Source organism: Gymnogyps californianus, chromosome 16, assembly GCF_018139145.2.
Source record: "Gymnogyps californianus isolate 813 chromosome 16, ASM1813914v2, whole genome shotgun sequence".
NCBI lineage: Eukaryota > Metazoa > Chordata > Aves > Accipitriformes > Cathartidae > Gymnogyps > Gymnogyps californianus.
This window is the reverse complement of record NC_059486.1, coordinates 13,180,462-13,204,529: the sequence shown is the minus strand read 5'-3', so window position 1 is coordinate 13,204,529 and position 24,068 is coordinate 13,180,462. Positions and strand designations below refer to the sequence as shown.

Genomic DNA, 24,068 nt, shown 5'->3' with positions numbered 1-24,068 from the left:
GCGAATGTGTCAGACAGAATAATAGCACAGCATCTGCTCTGAACAGTTAATACAAATTATGGAGATCTAGAGTTTTATTATATGGCAGAAGTACGTGGAAATCACAAGCAGAGGAAAGACGGGTTGTCTTTGTGCCAACTTATCACATGTAGAATCGTACATCAGCTGGATTTAAAACTCTATTCTAGATTGCACGGTTACCAGCAATTCCAGTCAAATGTGCAAGTCCTCATTTGGGACCAAAACATATTTAGGAATTTTTCAATTTCAAAAGAAATCCACAGCACTGAGTGGACTCAGCACCTCCTAGGACTGTGCCAAGCCGGACCTACACAGAACTGGGTCCCCAGAGTTACAAACACTTGTACTGAATTAGAAAACCAAAACACTGAAGATTTATTTTGTTTTAATAGTCATGGTTGATAAGAAAATGGATAAAAACACCCTCTAGGCTTTCTTTCTCAAAATGCAATTCCATACTCTTCCTTTCAGAGCTACATCTGAGAGATACCTTATACCTTGCCTTCCTCTTATAGCTCTCCACCTCTTGAAGCTCTTCAGAGGGCCATGCAAGGGGCCAGCTGCTTCCATGACCATAAGTTTGAAGGTTCAAGATCCCGCGCTGCCGATTCTGACTTCAGCTCCCATCAAACAGACCAGCAGCAGTCAGGGAGCTCTCCTGCAATATGTGTTTCCTTTTATCAAAGCCCCTGGCACCCCTGCAACACCATGTCACCTTTGCTTAATGCAGTTCCCAAAACCCCTCTGTTTTCTTCTGTTGCGTTTCCTGATGGATTGAAGATGGATCAAAGCAGGAGGTTTCTTCCCAACTTGATCCATTTGAGAAGACTAAAGACAAGCATTCAAAGCAAAGTCAGGCTCTGATGGTCTCCTGAACTGTGAATTATCCATGAGAGAAAGATTCAAGCTGGGGTGAACAGGACACAGACACTTGCCTATGCTCTCAGTCCCCAAACAGAACTGTTCTGATCCATGCCCTCATCAGTATTACCCATCTTCAGGGATGAAATATCCTTAGTCTCTGCATAGGTTTCAACTGAGGAATCTATCTTTTTTTATTTCAACACAAGAAGAAATAGTTTACATCTGAAGCAGTTCAGAAAAACAAACTCCAATTCTTTCATAACTATGGGACCTGACCCAGGCTCAGGAGGACCTCTGCTCAAACCTTTCTGGTTTGAAGCCCAGCAGTTGTGATAACCCAGACACACACAGCTAACACTAACATTCTCCACTTTTCTTTCCCCCGTTTCGCCAGTTTTGACAAAAATCTGCATGAAGATGAGCTGCCTGGTTCTCATCCTACAGCTAGAACCCCGGTGAACCTGCAAGATCGGCCAATTTTTGCTTTACACGAATACTTCCAGAAGCAGCTTTTCCACATGACCTGGTAATGCTAACACTCAGCTTCTCAGACGGAGCTGTCGGATCGCGGAAGATGCGACGGGTGGCATGGTAGTATGGTCCCAACACTTTGCGAGGGAAGGAAGAAGGGAAAAACCCAAATTAACTGAGACTCTTTGCAGAAGTCAGTTCGCATCCCACTTCTGATTTCTGGTTATTTTATTCACTTCTATGCACCTGCAGGAGACCACAAACCCTATTCTGAGAGCAAGGCATGCTTCCTCCTTCAGCCTTTCCAGATGACCAACTCCAGCCCACAGCCTCTTTCACCCAGTTGCAAGCCTTAAGCAAATTTTGGCCCTACACGTTCCTCCTGCTCGTCACTTATCTACATAAGATATGACAAGGGACAGCAAGAACATTTTCTTAGATGACTGTAAGAGCTGCACCTCTGCATGACCAAAGAAAACAAACAAACAAACAAACAAAAAAAAAAACCTGCAAAGTTTATATCCCTAACTATCTTTTGAGCCAGGCCAATTTATACTCAAAACACAACATATTGCTGGGAAGGATAGTACGATCAAATTAAAACTCCACACGATAAACCCACACAAAGCTGCTTCCCAGCCCTGCGTGCTCTCATACTTAACAGTCAGCTTGCCAAGAAGGCAACAAGCCGCAGCGAGGTCAGGAAGGACTGAAAAGGTCAGGTTAGATGGTGAACAGTACAATTACTAACCAGTCACAAAGACAAAAAGAAGATACCTTTCTCAAACAATAAAAATAAGACATCAGCCACACGCACTCGAGAGACCAGGATGATACTCTGCGCTTAAGTGGCACTGTGGAAGTACACCACTTATGGAAGTGAAGAGCAATTTGCTTTTCAACCATATAGCCTCTTCATGTCTATTGTGACTCAGCTACAGCATGGAGAGGGCTTGTTACAAGGAAGTGGTCTGTAAACAACAATTAAAAAATAACCATTGATTAGGAAAGCATTTGACTTGAAAAGTGTCTGGCAAGCCCTCTCCAAAGAATATCTGTCTGCTGGGAGTGGCAGATGTGCAGGCATTTTAGGGTCAGCCTTGAAGGTTTCAGCCTCATAGACCCATGCCTCTATGAGAAGTAGAGGCTTTATTTAGCAGATTACCCGTGTTATTACTATTTGCTACTAACTGACAACAGTATCTTCCCTCTATATAAATATCTGAGGAATGGTCCCCCACAAAATCAAAGAGTAGCTAACAGCCTTTATACGCAAGTTATCTAAGCTGTAATCACAGTAAACCGTCTTATATTGTATTACAACAGGAAATCCAGTCATCCCTTTAGAAGGCCCTCTCTTCTGCTGATGACACTCTATGTTCTGCACAGCCCCATCCATAGCTTTCCAGGACAGATGGTGACACAGATCCCTTCTAGCTAAAGTAATAGCATTAAATTACTCATAACAGGGAACCCAGAGAAGCAGATGCACCATGATTAGCAAGAATGCCAGTTACTTAAAGGCTTCTATTAAAATAAATCTCTTGGCACAGCAGCATAGCATGGGACACAGCACATGACCTCACTGTAACAATCATAGATGAATAATTCCCATGAATGTCATCTAAACATTGGGCTAGCCTAACCCCATTTATCATTTGCCCTTCACAACAGGAGACAAACGGCTGTAAACAAATCTCCACTAGCAAAGACAGGTTGACCAGTTCTAGGATCTTCCATCCCCCTTCCCAGTCAGAAGTGTGCCTCGCTACCAGCTAACAACATGGAGCACATCTTGCAAAGCCTTAGTCCAGCAAACCTGACCTGGCACAGCTGAGTGGGACCAGGTGACTAAATGCAACTTGTATGTTTTTCTAGCAGGGTACAGCTCAGTAAAGGAATGATGGTTGATGGCAACAGAAACCCCCACAACTTGAGGAGTCTCGCTACAGCTGGAGGAACAGCATTCATAGAACAAGAATGCATAATGCTGGATAAAACAGCCAAGATATGCCTTATCGTATCAGCTGGAGAAATACAGAAGTCAGGCTGTGGAAATTAAACTTGCCTTGTAGTGTTTTGCTTTTGGTGAATTAGAAGAAAAAACAACCTCACCAACCAACGCAGTATTGCTCAGAAGAACACCGAGAAGAATATTATCCTAAACCAACAGAGTCCTTCTCCTTGTCTTTCAGCCCCGAAGTAAAGCACAGGCTGCACGCGGGCTCAGGTGCATACACAGAGAATCTCTGCAAAGCCTACAGCAGCACTGCAAATGGCTCAGTGGTTTAGTTTCTCCTACAGTTTTTTTTTTTAATTGTAACTTACCACTTTGAGCACTGCAATGGTACTGCAGAGAACAGTAAAGACAGGGTAGGTTGCATGGTGGTAACAGGTGAACCAGGTATTGTTCTAGCTTTTAAAAATAGATTATAGCTATAATCTTATGTTGTTTACCACTGATTATTGTTTACAGTACAACCCCTCAATCTAAAGAAGTTAGATACTGATTAGAAAAGGCTGACATGCTTTAGCTTCACGATGAAGTTTCTTGGTGCATTACAGCAATGTATTTACACAGTACCAGTGGCCTACTTCAACGACCCGTGAGAATTTTGATTTGAAATTATTCGAACCATGAGGACTGACAGCACTATGCTTGGTAGACCTATTGTCCATGAATAATGAAGACACAAATCATTGTCTGGAAACAATAACCAGAAGATTTTCTGTTTTTTTCCTCCAGCTCCCATTTGGCAACAGGGTATTTTGATAGTCCAGACAAATTCTTCTGGGAGAATCCATTAAAATAACACTGAAGTCTTGGGATTTTTTTTATCCCATTTAGACACAGATATGGATACAAGAAGTTTACAGCTGGCTGATGGTTTCAGTTAACGACAACAGCAAAGGCATCTATGTAACCACTGAACAAGAACATGACAGCATATATCCCCAGAGGATCCTGCTAATATATGTGCTCATACTGTTGTGGCAAGAGAGGCTAAGAAAACATTCTCTGTGGCCAATTACTATTTTTTTATTGTTTTGGATGCTAAGGCTACCACTAACGCCAATTAAGTCCCCAGAAACAGACCTGTCCTTTGGGAACCAGAGAAAGCCTAAATTGCCTCACGCAATCCACCAGACAACAAAAATGCCTGAAGCTGCTTAGGGTGGAGGACTCCTGCCATCATTGGATAGCTTTTAAGACCTGGTTACACTAATCAGACTTTTTTTTTTTTTTCCTGTTCAGTTTTAGAAAGGAAATACAAAGGCACCTAAGATATAAAGGGTTGAGTAACAAATTTAGGCTGGGAGCGGAACACACTACTTGTTTTCAATCTCTTCCATATGTTAAGGGAAAAATATTCCCAACTATCTCCAGTTGGACATTATTTAGGTTGACCGAGATTTTGCTCTTCTAATTCATTATCCAAACTGTTGCCTTCTTCCCATCACCAAGTGCCTTCCCTCGATGTGCTCCAGGCAGCTGCCTACCAGCCATCGTCATCTCCTACCCGCAGGCACTGTGCAAGAGCAGAAGCTGCATGTGCTAAGAAGGTACCAGTTAGACTGTGACTGGTGCGTTGCACATGACAGCCTTTTACAGAAAGGCTGGGAGAGGTTATAAGCAACGCGTTAGCCTCAGCCACGTATCTGGGCTTATTGTGGCAATACTACCATTCAAACACCACAAATAAAACAGCATGACAACAGATGCACAGTTTCAGCCATAGCTGCTGCAAGCCAGAATTAAGCAGCACCTAAAACTAGAAAGCCAATGATAGAGATACTGGAAAATACCAAAAGGTCCTGAACCTAATGCATGGTTTATTCTTAACACATTTTTCCAGCACAGGATTTTTGTACATGGATAACATGTACAGTGACGATGCGCATGCACATGGGTGTATCCGTTCTATCTTCAGCTGTCTCTTGCTGCGGTATGACTCAGCTCTGTGTTCTGTTAACCACTCCTTTCTGAGCATTTGAAATGACATCTAATTCATTACAAGCAATCTGCTTTCACCACCGGCAACGTTCCGCCTGCTGATACAGATATCTGATAGATCAGGCACCATTCATGGTCAGTATTTACTGCAGGTAACCAAACATCAGGTCTTTGACTATGAAAACAAAATGTTGGTTTACCCTAGAAGTACAGTAGTCATACTTCCCAAGCTGGTTTTTGTTGTTTTTTTCTTTTCAAAATGTGTAAAACACCTGAAACACTCAATTAAAATCACATCACCATAATCAGGGTGATACCTGAGCAAAAAGCTTTTTTCAGTGTGAAATAAGGGGGCAGAGGAGATGGTACTATTCCACTCTTGCACAAGCCAAGAAGGAGAACTTCTGATCAGATCAAAACCAACATAATTTTATCAGTGCATAACATGTTCTACGAGCAAACAGGAAGTTACATGAATTAAATTAAAAATAAAAATCACCCTTACTGTTATTAATGCAGTAGAGTGCTGAAGTAGAACAGCACACACAACTTCTTGTTGTCAAAGGCTTTTGTGCCACAGTCAGAGTAGCTGAGTCCTCTCACGTTAAAGAGGATGGAATCAACAGGGGGCACCATTTTGAAGAGGGAGAAAGGAACCTGAAGACACAACACTGCTGGCAGGGCTACAGCTAGCACCCAGATCTTTCAAGCCCCATTTCAGCATCCTAACCATGATGCGGCAGTCTTCTTCATTGGGCTTGAGTAGGGACCTTTACCAAAATACAGCAAAACAGTCCTCAAACAGGGAAGACAGGGAAGCTTCTCTACTCCTGTTTTGCAGGAGCTGAGCACAGTCTTAATGGTTATATTGGAAAGACAATATTAAAGGTAGGCAGGAGCTAGGAACCCTGTTACCCCAGGGATGGATTTTAATAATAGTTTTGAGCCTGCACTTTGTAAGGTACAAATCAGAAACAATCCACGTCAAGTCGGACTGACAGTCCTTCAACAACAAAACTGCTGGAGGACAGTAAGGACTTGTGAGCTTTGTTCTTGTTACTCAAAGGCAAGGCTTACTATATCTCATCGTACACAGTTAAGCTGGCACTACCTTAATGGGAAACCAAGTCCAACTGCAATGGGATTTCCCACTCTCTCCAGTAACACTACTCCTGCCCTTTCAGAAGTTGTGGACACCACAGGACCATGTTTGTGTTTACGCCATGTGTGCCACATTATGAATGCAGGCAACTTTAAGCTGCAACATCTGTTTCCATGGCAATGGGACTACATCAGCAATCCACTGGGTTTCGTTTAGGCCATCTTCACTCAGGCTTCAGCGCTGCACACAAATCATTACTGTTAACAGCAAACCAAGTGATGTCACTAGTAACCATGGTGCCCACAGCTAAGGTTTCCGTGTGCCCTTTGCGCTCTAACATGCATCCTTCACGCATGACAATTATTTTAATCCAATTAGTGCTGTTAAAAAAAAATAATACATGAAGGGCCAGTGTCAATACTTATTTAGCAAAGGAAGGTTAGTTTGAGTCAACAAGATAATGATCAGAACATGAGGTTTTACAATAGCACTTTGACTCTGAGCCTCATTGCACTATACACATAGGAATGACCTGAGACCCTGGGGAGAGGGGAAAGAAATCTGTGCCTCATCAATGCCTTTATTAATAAAGGCAAAAGAGCAGCTGTTTTAAACATCCTCCTTCTAGGTTTGATCAATGGCTGGGAAATGTGCAGTGCTTCATTCCATCCAGGCAATACCCCTTCCCCCAAACACCGGTGCTTCACCAGTTGAACATAAAACCTGGTCTTAAATGTTTCTACCATCCAGTTGAAAACAAACAAAAGCAGTCCTAAAAAAAGAGAAGAGAGTTGTAAAGTGTGTGTGTGTGTGTGTGTAGGGAAGTCAGAAGACTCTTCATCCTGGCAGAAACCTAGTCATAATGCCATGAAAAGACTGCCACTTTCCAGGCTGCTGTATCAGTTGGCCAAAGAGGACAGCTCTATCAATATGGAAACATTTCACAGAGACCCAAGACTTTGCTGACCATGAGCACAGTCTCCTCCAGATCCACGCACTTTACAGATCAACGAACCACCTTTCACTTCCCTGCCCAACACTGGGTTTGGAAGCGATGCATCCTCCTGGCAGATCAGAAATCACAGCAGTGACTCGGTTGCAGCAGGAGTGGGGCTGAGACACACTCTGCAGCTGGGGGTTATGCCCAGAGCCGTCAGGACGGCCAAGTACCTTTTGCCCTTCCTCCTCAAGGTAGTCTGATTTCATTGGGGATATCCAAACACTAGCTTATTAGGCAGATGATTTTGAGAGTAACCATAAAGTAGTTAGCATCTGTCTTCCCAACCTAGTGCTGCACAGCTGCCATTTCCAGGCAGGTTCCCCTTTGGGTCCTTCCCAGCTCTGCAGGGAGCTGCCATCTTACCACCTCCCTGCCTGCAGTGGGGATATTATGGGGCTCTTCCCTCAAGTTTACCAAGCAAGAATTGGGACTATCACACAGGAATTGCTGGCCTTTTGTCCCGTGCTTCAATCACTGTGTAATGCTGCCTCCAAGGAGATATTAAACACACAAGGAGAAAGAAGATGTCACCCATAAAGGGTCTTCCTGGCAGAGAGAAGCACAGGTAGATCTGCTTTCTGACAGGAGGTACGTTAGAGTCCAGGAGACCCCGGGTCTGTTCCTGACATCCCTTCACTCTCCCGAGAGCTGTCTGAGGTCGGGGTCACAGCCCTTTGCACCGCACCCCGGCTGCAAGAACCTCCTCCCTCTGCGTTTCCAGCCCCAAATCCTGCAAGACTCCCAGCCAGCAGAAGCGGGGCAAAGCTGAGCACGCAGAAGGTCCTGAAGAAGGGACCTTTCTCACCCAAGCAGCTGCAGGTTACCCGCGCCGCATCTACAGCACCATCATTCTTGGCTGCTTTTCTTGTAACGTAAAACACATTCCTAAAAAAGCCCTAAAAGTTAAAGGCAGGAGAGGTTGTCAGCAGCAGACTCTCGCAAGATAGAGCAGAAATACGCACAGCATCAATCTGTACAAATGTTGTACGCACTGCATTATTCAGAATCAGGTCTAGATATTAATGAAGCTGTTTGTACAAAACCAGGATATTTTGGGGACAATCAATTGTGCAGGACTATAAATAATTTACAACATTAAGAGAACCGTTCTCATGGCCACTCATTAATCACTTCGCCTTACAAAGACGCCCAGTCACACTCCGACGGAGCCAGGGCTGGATGTGCCAGAGGCACATGAATTAGGAATCACTTTATTATGGAGATACCTCAAACTTGTTTACCCCACATGCTCCATCTTTCAAAATGTCTACTACTCAGTACTTCATCTTACCTTGAGTATTTCCTTCCCTGCCTTTAAATGGATTTTTCACTGTATTAACTATTCCACAGACACTGTCTGTGAGAATTACTGTCCCTAGTTTAAAGGGAGGTAAGGCAAGTTGCCTGTTACTATATTGTGAGTCAGAGATGAAATTTCAGCTCAGGGTCTTTTGGATCAATTCTGATCCTCTGACTACATCCCTTAGATTTTAGGAACCCAGTGCAATTATTCACTAATAGGCTGTATGCTAAAATACTGGAGGACTGGCTTAAAGAAATCCCCACGGTTTTCCTAATACTTAATTCATTACTAGTCTTCAGGTATTTGAAAAAGTGAGAACTTAATCTGGGTCAACAGTCAAGATTTTGTCCACACGTCAGAAATCTTCTTTCATAAGAATAAAAAAATAAAGAAGGAAAAAGGATTTTTGACAGCCACGAGCTCAGTAGGATTATCAGTGCTGCATCCTGTATTAAAACCAGTACAAATCTGAAGTTTAATTTTTGTGTTATAACATTATGTCAGCTTCACTCAGTTTTGTTAGAGAAAGAGAGCACATGTGAACTGTCAAGCCAACATAGTTCACTACTCTAAAATCAATCTTTTTTTCACCAGGTATGGAATGACAGCCAGTTTAAGAACTGTTCCAGGATAATGACTACAAAACAAGAAAAAAAGTGAATGCAGAAAAGATGTTTGCTATTTCTGTATGTTTTCCCAAAACGATAACCCGTATGGGTGTCGCTGTCACCTGTGCAAATGAGACCGCAAGTCTGGTAGCACTGAACGTACCTGTACTGCCCTTGTTCTCAAAGCTAAGCAACTGCGAGTGTCTTACTCTCCTCTTTCAGAAGGATGCAAGCCCTCATGATCACAAAGAAAAGGTTATGAAAACCAGAGGAAGAAGAGAGAACATAGAAGTCACAGGTTTTTAATGCTGCAGCATAGAAATTGGCAGAAAAACTTCAAACCAGGCTTTTCCTTTTAGACTTGTTAATCTTCCAGGGTCTCTGGAGCTGTCAGCAGTGTCACCTGCTTTTACAATTAAAGCATATATGTCTATCTGTCCAGATGGCCAAGGCATCTGCAAACGAAACAAAAATAATCAGCCATTCAGTTCTTCAGCGTCCAGAGATGAAGGGTTAGTTTGTTTTCCCCCACTCAATCAATCTGTCACCATCTGCTGAGCCTGCTGGTAATTGCCAAGTGTAGCTAACAGGTTAAGGGACACGACTTTTGCACCCAGGTATCAGGACATGGCCTCAAGAATTACCACCACCAAGCACATTTTTTAAGTCTATTCTCAAATGTGCTACCTGAGAGCTACACACAAACGAAGGAGAAAACAGGACAGTGCAGGGGTCTGGAAACTGAGATGACGGACAAATCACGATCCTTTGGAAAGGAGGGAAGCGACTCAGGGTGCTCCATCAGCAGTCATGACAGGTTACTACAGCACACCGCAGATGCTTGGAAACATGCTCTGATTTTTCAGGGAAGGCAATAAATGCAAAGCCCTGAGGGACTGTAGAAGAAAGGCTCATGTTAAAAGATGAGAAGAGCCCTCAATTCCCAGGATCCTGCCCGAGTTCAGCAGATAGTGCTGAGCAGACGGGTTATCTTTAACAGATTGCCTCCAACAGGGGCCAGAGTCCTTCCCCAGTCACGGACCCTCAAAGTGCTGAATGACAAAGTATTAACGTTATTAGCTTATAAGGATGACGCAGCATCTTAAAATAAGTCTCATCCTCAAAAGGCAATCACTAGGTCCAGAAGAATATTTTTAACGTACACTATCTTTGGAGGAAGGTCACAAGTACTCAGAGAAAACTGCATGGCGAAAATGAGAACCAGACTTATTTACAGCAGAGAAAGTAAGCTATGCACACTGATATAAAAATAAGATTTAATAACAAGAGGAATTCTCTTGTCTTATGTAAGGGTCAGAAGGGCAATGGCCTCTCGGAATCTCATGGCATATGGAATCACAGTAATGAATGGTATTAAGATGATAAATGGACTGACCTTTGGCTAATAACATACTGATCTTTCTGACAAATGCATTCAGATCTTGGAATAAGAGCTTTTATGAGATAGAGACTTAACATGAAAGTGTGCATTGTTTCTGGGGCGAGGGGGAGGCATACAGAAAGGTAGGTTCCCTAAACACCCAAGAAAAGGAAGCAAGTGTTACAGGAAAGGACAGCTGTTGAGACACAAATATGCAGGACACCTAGAAGAGGAAGAATTAAGAGATCTTTTAATAAGATCTATCTAATGTATAAAACAGAGCGGTTCTATCCTTTGTGCCCAACAAGCTTCAAAGTCCTCGCAGAGACAGAAATATTGCACATGCCTTTGATGCGACGTGCAGAGTCAGAGAAGACATCCAGGACAGAGTCCTCGGTTCAGCTTTTCTGCAGGAAGAAAGAAATCCCTGCAGATGCTTACAGGTGTCCCCTCCATAAACAGTTTGTGCTTCATGAAACTCATTTCAGCGCTCATCGCTAGTTGCTTTCTGCTTGCATTAGGATAGGAGCCTGCAGTTTCCCCAGATCAAACTGCAGCTCTCCCAGTCCTATGGGCAACTCTCAAGATCGAGTTTATCTAGAGATCTCTTGCCCTTGGAAGCAGGACAGGCTTTTAAATGTGTGTACAGATTTTAGGAAAAGGTTTCTAGACAATGGTTTTGTAGTGTAAAGAGGTACAAAGAATGATTTCGCTGTTTTGAAATATTTCACCTGTTTTACGCACCAGAATAAAAACAGGTCACAGTATGAAGGAAGATCACTGGTTCCGAGCTCAGATATAAAAATTAGTGTGTTTTAACTGGGACAGCAAAAGAGACAAAAACTCAGCAATGATGCAAAAAACCCCTTGTGCATATGGAAAAGCTAAGACCTAACTGCTCTGGGCTAATGCAGCAAGGGCTCCCAACCTGAAGATCCTGACAACACTGCATGAGAGGTTTCCCATGAAAACAGGAATATTGATAGTCTAAAATTTAATAGAGAAAAACAATTCAGTTCAGATCTGCTAGGCTTCAAGGAAGTCAAGGGTACATTAAGCCTTTCGCTGTAATGTAAAATTAACTTACTTATGGAAGAATTTAAGTGCTACTTAAAGTACTGAAACCACTGTCTCTGTAGATAATATTTCAGAAGCTAGCAGAAAGCAACACTTAAGAGACTTGTTGCTCCCATTCCCCCACCCTCAAATGTAAAAAAAAAAAAAAAAAAAAAAAATTAAAAAGCACAGCAGCAGGCCACTCACCTCAGTTTTCACAGCTTTATACACCAGCCTGGAGAACTTTAAGTATAAGAGGAATTACAGAGCAACATGGGCACGCACATAATGATTTATTGCATGTCTCGCCTGCCTAGTGGCGCAGAGAACCGACAGAGATGCTGGATTATATACTGCACAATTTTAATTCTCCCATCCAGTAAACATAGTAAATACGAGTACAGCCTGTCCCAGTTTAATGGAAGGATCCTTTGCTACTTGGACGTGATGCTGCTTACATCAAATCTGGTGGAAATTTTTGTTAAGACTTCTAAGAAGAAGGAGGGACTGTTCTCTCGTGAAAGGAGACGAAAGGACCTTCCACTGCAAAGCAAAAACCTCCATGAAAACATCTTGGAAAAGTGATGGCAGTACTACAGCTTGAGTCTGAATATCCCTGCCCACATGGCTGTGAGGCACTACCTCCACAGAAGGGGTTCCCAGAGCAACTGCACGGGCCAGTTGTCTCATCCCTCACGTGAGAAGGTCCTTTTGGAAAATTTTCATTTGGAGGATGCTGAAATCTAGGAAAATTATTTGATCGCTCTTAAAAGAGCAACTTTACACCAACTGGTTTGGAGTTTAATGGGCATCTTCACTCATGAGCTTGAAGTTAAATGAGTGATCAACTTCAAGTACATGCTTAAGGCTCTCTAAAACCCTTGAGGAATAATTGTGACATCCTCTTTTTACACCATTGGAAAACTGCTTCTTACAGGACCAGGCTGACTAGTGTCTCCAGCAATAATGACACCATACTGTACACAAGAAATATCTTTGAAATTAACCTTTTGCTTTTAAGAATCACTCCTCTCCCCAGGAACTACTTTAAATCATTCTGTTCTACGTTTTAGCCAAAGACTTCTAAGAAATGCCTCTACACTGCTGTTATACAGGTATCTCAGCTTGTTCCCCTAAGGGGGTTCAACATACAGAACTTGCTTCTCCTGTGGCCTCCTTATGCGTTTCAGAGGAAAAATAAAAAGACAGACATGAAGCACTTCCTCATTCTCTGAAAAGAACGGAGGTCATGCTCCCCGCTTCTCTCTCCCCAGCGCCTGCCTCAAAGACAAAACCTCCACTTTTAAATCAAACTGAAGAAAAAGGACATTTGATATCATGGTCTAGGAAAAGCTCCCATTGAAGTCAGCAGGAATCTTTCCACCAATTTCAGGAAGAGTTGAAGCAGATCGCTAGCAAACACTAAGAAACAGAATATAAACTCCACATTCTACCCTAAGTGGGTTTTCTGGTTTTGTTCTTTTTTCCAAATTTGAGCCGAGACTAGTCTTTTCAATAAAAAGCACAGCTAACTTTTCCTCTTGTACTACTTGTACAGATAACACAGTGAAGTCACTTGCTTGTCATGCACTTCTCTAGCTCAGCTGGATCCTGGGCTACAGGCAGTGTTTCCAGCTTACCCCCCAGGGTAAGTGGAGGGAGATCAGACACCTGACTTGACACCAGCTATTGCACCTGATCTAAGAGGAAACCTTACTTTGCTGCATATCAATGCACTAGAAAATTAGAGCAGGACTGAAGCAGGGCTGGATGGCAATTTGGAGGTGTAGTTTCTCGAGTAGTTTCCTTGGCCAGTAAACTTCCCCTTGCGTGAAACCCTAATGGCTTATCACGTCCTTTGACATTAAGATATGGCCAAAATCCCTGTCAAGTGAACAAGGTGGAATCCAGTGTTCTGCATTAATGAAATAAAAAAATAAGTATTTTAACTTCTGAAAGTGAGCAGCAAACTCAGCCCCCTGACCAAGTCCTCCACATCTCGCAGGAGATCTCCCCAGACACTCCCCAATTAATGATTCATCCTCCGTTAAAGCAGGTGGGCTCCTCCTTCTTTATCAGATCATTCTCCTGTACGCTCTGCTGCTCGCTGACAAGTTCTGCATAGCTAATACCCTGCTTTCAGCAACCAGCTCTTTATTCAAAGCAGCTGAGCCGAATTTGGAAGAAAAAGTTGTAACAAAATAATTACAACAATATTCAAAGCAGCTACAGCATCAGGAAAAGATACACAAAAATGAAGCCACCTAAGGAAAATGTTTACTCATTTATACTAACGTTTAGGTTAAACACACAAAGATGATACATTTGTGTCAGAAAAAGGAATTTGACTGTTATTACTGGAAAACAGTACACTGTTTTAACAGTCAAGTCCAAGTGCATGAGTCCTTAACGGAACACAGTTGGATGGTCCGGGGAGGAATGGGGGAGTTGTGCTTTTGCTTTGGTTTTGGGGGTTTTTGTTCCTTAACTCATTTTAGGTTTTACGCCAAAGCAGATTTTTCTAGCATCGCTTCATCCTGCCGCAGAAAGCAGAGTTCTACTGCAAACTCAGTATTAGATGTGTGCTTTGCTGGATGAGCAAAATTAAATTTTATTTAAAGCGTGGGACAATGAAATAACACTTCAGATTCATTTCCTTTTAAAAACGCTCCTGGTTGGATTTCAAACACTGGGAGAATATGGGCACAGAGGATTTGAGTTACAAAAAACCAACATTTTAATTAACTGCTTTATTGAAGACAGGGAATTCAACAAAAATTCCCATCAGTATTCAGAAGCCTATTAAAAACAATCTAAGTTTTATGCCTAAACTGATTAGTATCTGTTTCACAGTGGTACGTAAGCAAAGAAATATTACATCTAGATTTGCGCCCCCCCCCCCCCCCCCCAAATTCAAAGTTATGCCTTTCAAAAGGCATACCCTCTCAAAATTGTACTAGACTGTTTCTTCCCAACAAAAGAGCAGGAGCCTTTGGTTTGCAGCTGGAACTGGCATGACCAGTAACCACAGCCCAACTGGGAAGCGGTGGCTGCTTAAGCCCTACAGCTTGATCACTTCAGGTAGGTACCCGCACAGAGGCTCAGTGCTTCTTTCCATAGGAATAGCCTATCCATGAGCCGCTGTTTCCCCAGGTAGGTCACACAGAGGTTCTCTAATTTAAGGACAAGAGGCGGCAAGTCATAAACTGAAGTTTGCATTACTTTCCCCTCCCTGCTCCTTTATAAGCACGCAGCAAACCTCAAATTTAAAACATCCAATTCTGCAGTGATACTCCACTCTTCCACATGAAGCCCTGTGTTAGCCTGCACTCATCCGCACGGGCCGAAACGTTACTGACCTGTATCATGTACAGCTGCGCAATTCGATATTCTTCCACGCTCATCGGAAGAGGAATACGATATTCCTTTATGAGCATTTTGACTACAAAAATCTTTTGTCCGCTCAGAAACACAATCCAGAAGCTTTTAGTAAAGGCTCCTTAAATAACGGCAGGCAAATGCATTGAGGATCCCTGAAACAGAGTGAGAGAGAAAGGAAAAAAAAAAAAAAAAAAAAGAGAGAAGCAGTTATTTTCCATTCTTATTGCAGAACATCCTATTAGAAAAAAAACCCAACAGGCAAACATTAATTTTTGTAATAGCTATAAGCTTAATAGCAGAGAGAAGAATCCCTGGAGTGTTACCAGACCCCTGGTATCAAATCGAACAGAATCTTTTAGAAGAATTTTGATTTGCTTCAGAGGATGCCATCAAAGCTATTACCCTCCTGACCTTTGCCACTGTACCAATCAGACTTCCATATGCAATAGCATCTCCATGGAAGAGATGTGACAAAAGCTCAAAATGAATAGGCAGACCTTCGGTTGCCAGACAATAAAGTATCTCTCCAATGTCAGCAACACACCAGCGACGCATCCACTCAAAGGTATCAGGTTTTATCCTCTCACATTCATTCAGCAGCAAGAAAAGGCAATAATTAGACTTCCTTGGCCCTCAGTAACACCATGATGAAGAAAGTCATTTGGATTCTAACAATAAAGACAGCAGAAATGCACTTTTCTTCCCTGCTTTATTCTGAATTACTGTCTTGGTAGGATCCCTTCTGTTTCACCTCCAAAGTAGTCTACAGGCAAAATGCTCCTGCCACTGATGTCGATGCCAGACTTCTTACACTCCCGCTGCATAAGAACACAGCCAAAGATCAAACTGCAACATAAAAAAAAATCCCATCATACCCCACCTCAAGACAATTTAATAGAATTACTGCTTAAGAATACGGGGAATACAGCATTTACTACACCAAGGGTTAAAGCAGTAACTGCTCAGATATTCTTAAGACTCCCTATGGGCTGTGGATAAAGACAATAAAATCATGTAAGGAATGGGGGGGAGGAAGATGACTGATGAGGAAGAGAAGACACAAGAAGTGAAGCTGTCTGCTATCAGGCCAAATCAGCCTCAGCAGGATCTGATGGCCGCTCTCTCAGCACACAAAGTGCTTGCCTGGTTCCTTCTCATCACCAAAATCCACCTTTCTGCTGTGCCTGCTTATTGGAAGTCTTCAGATACAGCTGCTGGAGCGAAAACAGCCCCAAACCCTACGCCTGGGGAAAAAAAAAAAAAACAGAATTAAAACAACTAACTTATCTAGTAGATTAAACCATGGTCTGGGAACCAGGAAATCACATTGCTATCAACAGGCCTCAGCACTGCTCAGTGTTTGCGTAGCACTTCATCCTTTTACAAGGTTTAGAGAGGTTAAAACACGTGCCTATGGTCACAGAGCAACCAGGGACAAAATTCAGTATTTATAACCCAGGTCTACTGACTTCTAATCTGTGTCGCACTCAAAGGGCACTGCAACATCTCCGTCTCACACCAGAGCTGACCCACCGCTGAGTTTAGGCAGGGGCACTGCTCACCGCATCCCAGCCGAAGGGTTTGCCTGACCCAGGCACGCAGCCCCCGTGCCGCTGTGCTGTTAGCTTGCTCTCGTTTGATTGCTGCATTTCTAATTTGGCAATAAAGCCAACCCATCCCAGACCGACTCTTCTGGAATAGCTATGCATCTGGTGCTGCATCATCTAAACAATTTATTTTCAAATTCAATTCTCCGTTTCATTTTACTGCTGTCAGAGCAATCTTTGTGTGTGTGGAGTTGGGGAATAAAAAAAAAAAAAAAAGAATCTTTGCCATGGCAAACTCTGTAGACAATAATCCTGGGAAGACTGTGCTTCCCAACACTGCTGTGCCTATCCGCAGAACTGTGTGCATCCACATGTACATGCAGGATTTCCTCCATCAAACTAATCCTCCAGAACAGGTGGAGATAATCTCATTAGGTGGTTTTTAATTAGTGTCATGGCAAAGAACACCAGTAACCACCAGAGGATGGATCTCAAGCACTGGCCCCAGATCTGCATTGGTACAATGCTGGGATCCCAACTCTTGGAGCTAATGGCAGCGGGGGACTCAGCTACATGTCTCGAGCAGTTCGTTATGCTTTAGAGATCTTTGAAAATTAGATTTAAAAGCTCCCCCCCCCCCCATTCCCCAAACGCTCTGAAAGCGATTCTGCTCCCACCACAAGGACATCAGTCATGTCTGCCTTTGCTGCTTGCTAAAAACAGGATGTTTCTATCGATTGGAAGAGATGAATAAAACAAAAAATAGAACCCTAAAAGCAATAAAGTGGCAGGAAACCAGTACCAAGATGGAAAAAATGTGCTTATAATGAAGTGCCAGGCAGGTAATAATTCAGACAGCCAAGACACAAGAGGGCTTATTTTATTGCAGACTAAAAAACCCAACCATTTCAGCCCCAAGCAGGCACAGCAGCAGCCACCAGCAGCGGCCCGAAGCTCCTGGCATGCGGAGCATGTCTGGCCACAGCCGTGGCTCCTGGTGCAGCTTCCTGCTTGGCTTTTACAAGAGCTGAGGTTTTGCTGTAAAGTTCCCCTTCAGGTTTCTACTTCCCTGCGGTCAATGTTTAAAAGCAGCGTTTCGGCTCAGCCTGCAGGTCTCCAGGCAGCAGCAGGTCCTGATGACGTACCCGTTGGAAAGGTGATGCTCCCAAAACTCCTCCGGCAGCTGCCCACTCGGGCTACTGCAACCAGTCCCCAAAAGCTGGGTAGAAAACAACCCTGGAAAAACACTGGGCAATAGGAAGAACCAAATTGCAACCTCGAACTGAGGGGGCCAGCAGGAAAAGGCACCTGGGATCAGCGGCCTGACCCTGAAGGAGGCACAAAGAGAACAAACCTGACTTGTTTGCCTTTTTTTTTTTTTATGCTAGACTGGTTTAAAAAAAAAAAAAATTATCAAGGTAAGTTTGCAGCTTGGGCTGCCTTTGAGATGAAAATAATCTGCCCTAACCCTTCTAAGAGCAGTAGAGCCCAGGTGGCAAACCATGAAAGATAAACATGGGTTTTCACCAGATTCAGATCTTGGGGAACACCATGCCAGGTGGGACAGAGGCGACAAAATCATGCTTTCAGACAAGTCACAGAGGACAGCAGCCTCCTTCTAAAGTCTTGGGACTTCATGGAGAATCAAAGCTCACCAAGACTGCTTACTGTATTGTCCAAACAAAACACAGAAGTTTGTCTGCAGACATGACGGCTGCTACGGAAAGAAGAGAAAGCCCTTCTGGAAGGCAAGGGAGCCATGACACAGCTTTGGAAAACGGGTGTCAAAACACCAGCTGTGTCCCTGGCACCTATCCGCATCCAGCCCATCGCTACAAGCACCCAGAGGTGTTTGAACGGAGATGCTCAACGTGCCAGGATTAGCCAGCAAGCCAGTGTTTCGACAGCAGGCTGGATTTCGGCTGCCCAGCCGCCGAGCACCAAATTGGACTCCCTACGGGTTTGCCAAACCCCCGTGGCCACACAGCGAGGACCAGTGGCAGCCCAAAGCTGTTTGCAAAACTCAGCTTGCAGCTGGCTTCTCTCAGCAAGAGGAAAACAATGGTGACACAGGACATTTCCAGACTCGCTTCTATTTCTGCTATAGCCAAGTGGCACATTTGTACAGGCCATTATTCAATTTATTCACAGAGCTGTAGTAACTGTGAAAGCAAGGCACATAATTTTATACCTCAATTATTTTAAAATCAGGTTCTCAAAGCATCATAATTACGCTCCAGAGTCAATATCCTGCTGCGATGAGTCAGGTCCACCTCTGAGCTATTGCTTCAGGCTGTCTGAAGGCTAACGCACAGCGTGCTGCATTTACTTCTGATTTTAATGGTTTCCCTCACAACAATAACAAACTTTTTTAAAAAGTGCCCTTTCTTTAAAGCGGGGGGGACTATCGGGATCTGCAGAAGCTGAACAGATCAAGAGACCCAGCCTGTTTAGCCCATGAACTTGGTGTTTGGGGTTGTCACTTTGGGAGCATCAGGGCCAGCCATCCTGTTACTAAATGAGGTAGCAGAGGATTGATGACAACTGACAGCTTGTAATTAAGGAGTAAGAGTTAGTGCGTGAAGGGTGTTTAAACTGTGCTACTGGAGTCCTGGAGGCCAAACCCCGGCCAGGGTTCACAGGCTGGTCCTGAAGGGTATGGAAACTGAGTATTACACAGCAAAAATCCTGGCTCCTTGACATGTCAATTGGGTCCAGTGCAGGAGAACCACTCACGCTGGTGGGTTCAGGCTACAAAAGGGCTGTTACAGCTCTCCTAGCTGTCACCTCAACAACTAATTCTTGACCAGCTCACATTTTCCACGTCCAGGCTTTTTAGGGCTGGAATGAGCTACGCCACGGCAGCAACCCACCCTGTCCAGGGCTGCTATTTCCCATTTTCAACAGGAAAGAAAAAGCCCTAGACGCAGAGAGCAACTATAATGAGCTTTTTCTAGCCTGATGCAGGAGGTTCATTTCACACTATTATAAAGTTAAAAGACTCGCCCTAGGAAGGAAAAACCCATCATGGAAGGTCGCACAGCAGCCAGTAGCAGAGGCAGGTACCAGCCCCAGGTCTCAGGTTCTTATCAACCACTGCCTGTTCAGGGCTGTGCTGCCTCTTGAAGTTGAGAAAAATCTCCCCTATGAAAGATCACACTTGTGAGCTAAAGATCGATACCCTTGACTCAGCTATTGAACAATTTTCCTTGCAATATTTTCACATAACTGAGAAATGAAAGATAATTAACAGAAACAACTGTAAGAAAACCAAGCCAAACGTGTAATGGCAAAAGGATGACCAAAGGCATTACCTGGAGATCTCACCTACCTCCCTAAAGACTTTCTTTAGGTTCTCTGCATCTCCTTTATCCCCCAAGAAGATGCCTCGTTGAAGAAAGCGATATCAAAGACATGTTAGCATTGGTCCCAAGCGTATCAAACACTTGGACTTTGGGAAGCAACACCAGGCTTAGCAGCCTGGCCACCTTCCCTCTCCTGCAGAGTTCCCTGAAGGAGGATACAGTGCCTGCCCACGACTGGAAGCGCTGCACACATATTGCACTTGGATTTATTTATGCCGTTAGAAGCAGCAGCATAAATGTGAAACAGATTCCTAGGACCTAAGTCAGCATTTTTTAAAGGCAGCCTCAACACTCACACCTTGATTAATGTGGCACTCTCCCTCCTGGCCCCAAAGCAGTCTTGCTCAGGTTTATCTACCCAGAACATCACTGCTGCAAAGACCATTCCCTTTATCTGTCACTCCGATCCCGTTTGTCCACGGTGTCCCTGCCTCTCAGGAGAAGCTTTCCATCAGCAGCATCTGCAAAACATCGTTGTCGAACCCTCCTCAGCCCTTGCTCGCCAGCCTTGCCTACCTGACCCTTGGCAAGGGCTGCAGCACACGCAGCCTGCGATCCATCACGCGGACCAGCGCGGCCTCGTAATTGTCCTGCCCACATCCCGCTGCCGTCTCATCGGGAAGCACTGCAGGACAGAGAGGAACTTCTTGTTTTGTGAATGTATGATGCTTAGCACAGTATTGGCTGGAGCACAACTGTCTCCTCCGATGACATGAATGACTACCACTATGTAAAGGTCAAGGGGAAAATGCAATTTATGAGGGTTTTCCAAGCAGATGAATATTGAGCGCTCGTATTTTACCATTCCCTTCTCTCCCCTCTTCTCCCAACCCCATCGAAGTGATCTCTCCAGTGGGACTGTTTCAAGCAATGTTCACATCGAAAGGTTAAAAAACCCCCAACACTTCTATTTAATAACTTTGTGGCTACCATTATTTGCCATAACACTCAACACTACACTCAAAACTCTCTCTCACACACATGTGTGTGTGATAAACTGAAGAAACAGAATGAGCTTTTTAAAAACAGCAGTTTTCAGTTTTCGTAATGTGGGTCGTACCTGCTGACTGACAGCTAAGCAGATTTAAAAACTCATTAGGCCTTGGGGGGGGGGGGGGGGAAGTAATCAAAAGTTAAAACTACTTAAAAGTGCACAGTTCACACGCTCACTGCTTAAAGGCTACTGTGTCAGTAAATAATGCTCTTTGCAATCGTACATCTTAATCGTACATCTAATCTGTGACATCTTTTTCAAATAGAAGTTTTTATGCAGATGCTTACACATCCAAGTTTCACGCCTGAGCTTAGATCACATCTGACAGTGAATCAGCAGCTAATGAACACTTCTCCACATTGCAAAACCACAATACAGTCCTCCCGGCGCGGGAGTAGCTGCAGCGGACGGCCGAGGTTGGCACCTGAGCTAGGGGAGCTCCCTGTGCCTGCCTCCGCCGGGCCTGGCCACAGCCTACAATACCATCAGAGAAAAAGGAAGGAGGGGGGAAAAGGAAGAGGAAAATGCAAGCATGCGTGGAAATCAATTTTCCTCGAGCGTAAACCTCAGGGCAAACTCAAAAGATATCTCAAATGCAGATAGCACTGCAATGGGCTGAGCATAAAACACTGCGTGATAAGACAGACCCAGAGCAAACAAGTCGCATTTACAGTACTTGATCTTTTTTCCATTATTAGATACAATTTGACGTCACTTACAGAATTTAAGAGCTCATTGTAAAGCAGACGTTTATTACAACAGAAGGATGGAATGAGTCCAAATGCAATATAGCTACACTGGAGCTATTAAATCTTGTCATAGTTCACTGGGCAGCCAAATACTAGCTTGAAGCGGTGAGAGGGAAAATGGGGAAAAAGAAAAAAAAAAAAAAACCAGGGGAAAAAAAAAGTAACACCACACCAAAGCGTGCACACACACCTCCCACCTTGTCTCCTTAAATATTGCAGGACATTGTACTGTTTCTTCATGCTTTCCATTCCTATTACTCCTTTAACATCTGGGGAGAGGAAAACTTTACTCCCTTCCTTCTGCTTTGTAAGTGATGCTGCGGTGCAAAGCAAGCCAGCCCTCTCTATTTACTTGCTGGCTTCAAGGGGACCAGGTGAAGTCCATCAGCTGAACTTTGGTTGGAAAATTAACGTTTGAAGTCCTGCCATGCCTGGAGGTTATGCAATAATGAACTAATAAAGAAGCCATTAAAAGAACTAACATGCACACTGAAGTCACAGATGAGTTCAGAGGGAAAGACAAACCAGCCTCTAATCCTTTTGCTGATGCTGGGGATAAAACTGAATATTAAAAAGAACGCATCTGAAATTAAAGGTTAAAAGTTTCCAAGTAGTCTGCATGAATAGAGCAGCCACAAAACCCAGCGTCCTGCAGCCTCGCTGCAGAGCCAGATGCCTCTGTTCAGCTGAGCTACAGGAACTGGGCAGACCCTGCTGTTAACGGGCTGCTCTTAGTCCAAGTCTCTCAGCATTACATGCTGAAAAGAGGCAGACATTATACACACACATATAAATACATACAGATGTGTAATATATTTTATATAGCGACACATATGTTAGATGTACATATATATACACACACACAGGGAAACAAAAATAAAAGCAGCACTGACAATGTGGTAAGTGCAGCATGTTGGCTGAAAACAGACTGAAAATTGCTGGCGGCTGAGTGAACTACTGTAAAGAAAAATCTATGCAATGCTACAGGCATACAGCAATGGACAGGATTTTCCTTTCATTTGTGGCACATCCATTAGCTGAAGGCCACTGCCACACAGAAGCCTGCACACTCTGTGGGCAGCAGTGGCAGGCAGATGGGATGCTGGCCAAGTTTAAAAAAAACAAAAACAAAACCAAAAAAACCCTCAAACATATCTGACTTCCAAGGTAGCCTCCCTGGGAGGCTATTGCATTTACACTTCACATCTCTGGGTGCTACAATCTCTCTTCCTGATGCAATTCAGAGAGTGAGCAGAAGTGCGCTTGGTGCAGTCCCCACCAGTTGGTCAAGGCTTCACTTGTATTAAGCAGTAAAAAGCCAACAACAAACCCAACCATGCTCTTAATGTCCTGTGGAACAATCCTTTTACCTAGCTCGTAGTAAAAACGCTGGCAGCAGTGAGGCATGGGAGAAAGACCGAGAAAGACCAAGGGTGAACCAGAGTCAATGGATGACCTCATCTATCTAACTCAAGACAGCATCCACACCATCCCTCTTCTCTCTCTCTCTCTCCACTAGTTGCTGCACTGGAAATTACAGGCTTTTTATTACAACAACAAGAGCAGGAAGTCATGAGAGCTCCCACTCTTTAATCTTACCAGTCACTAAGCATGAAAATAAGAAATTGAGTGTAAGAACTTTCGAGAGCAGTGAGGCTGAGGTGCAAGAGCTCTGCAAACCACTGGTGACCAGCTCACCCAGAGGGTCCTCAGGCACCCGGCTGAGCACAAACCCAGCCCAGACCTACCATGCTCAGACTTGCTTTGAAGACAAGTGGCCTTGCAGCTAAAAACTGCTCAGGCAACAGGACTATTTCTCTTTTTTAAAAGAAAAATTTAGGAATTAAGAAAAACACTTCAAGCTGCAGAAACAAGGAATCTCGGAGTCTCCAGATTGTTTACAGACATAAAAAGCTTTTGCTATCTAACCGCAGTTATCCTCAGTACAGTTCAAGCCCCTCTCTTCTTGTGCAAATCTCAGGAGAGGCAGCAAATGGTTCATTAACTATTTTCTTCCAATTCCTCTTTTTCATACTCAAAGACACATGTGATGTCTCTCTTCCTTGTCTGTCTTCTTCACCCCTTCTCCCACTGATCCACTGGCATCACTGGTGTGAGCCACAGCAGTCCTAAAGAACGAGGATAACTTCATGTCTTTCCTATGACTCTTCTTCATATACCTCTGCACGATATTTGCCAGCAGCGTAAGGCAGTTGATAGCCTCTCAGTCTGAAACCCATTGTAGCCTTGTCTCACCCCCCGCAGAATGGC

At 43.8% G+C, this 24,068-nt stretch overlaps 1 protein-coding gene across 4 annotated transcripts in view; it reads right to left on the bottom strand.

Moving 5' to 3' along the window:
- PITPNM2 (phosphatidylinositol transfer protein membrane associated 2) overlaps positions 1-24,068 on the bottom strand; it is a 139,927-nt gene that overhangs the window by 53,990 nt on the left and 61,869 nt on the right. For 3 of the 4 annotated variants that reach the window (XM_050906730.1, XM_050906731.1, XM_050906733.1), the window contains exon 3: positions 15,121-15,294. The exons of the other annotated variant lie outside the window; for it this stretch is intronic. In XM_050906730.1, coding sequence (XP_050762687.1) covers positions 15,121-15,198 — 78 coding nt within the window. In that variant the 5' untranslated portion in view covers positions 15,199-15,294. The remainder of the gene's footprint in view (positions 1-15,120; positions 15,295-24,068) is intronic. 4 annotated transcript variants of the gene reach the window in all.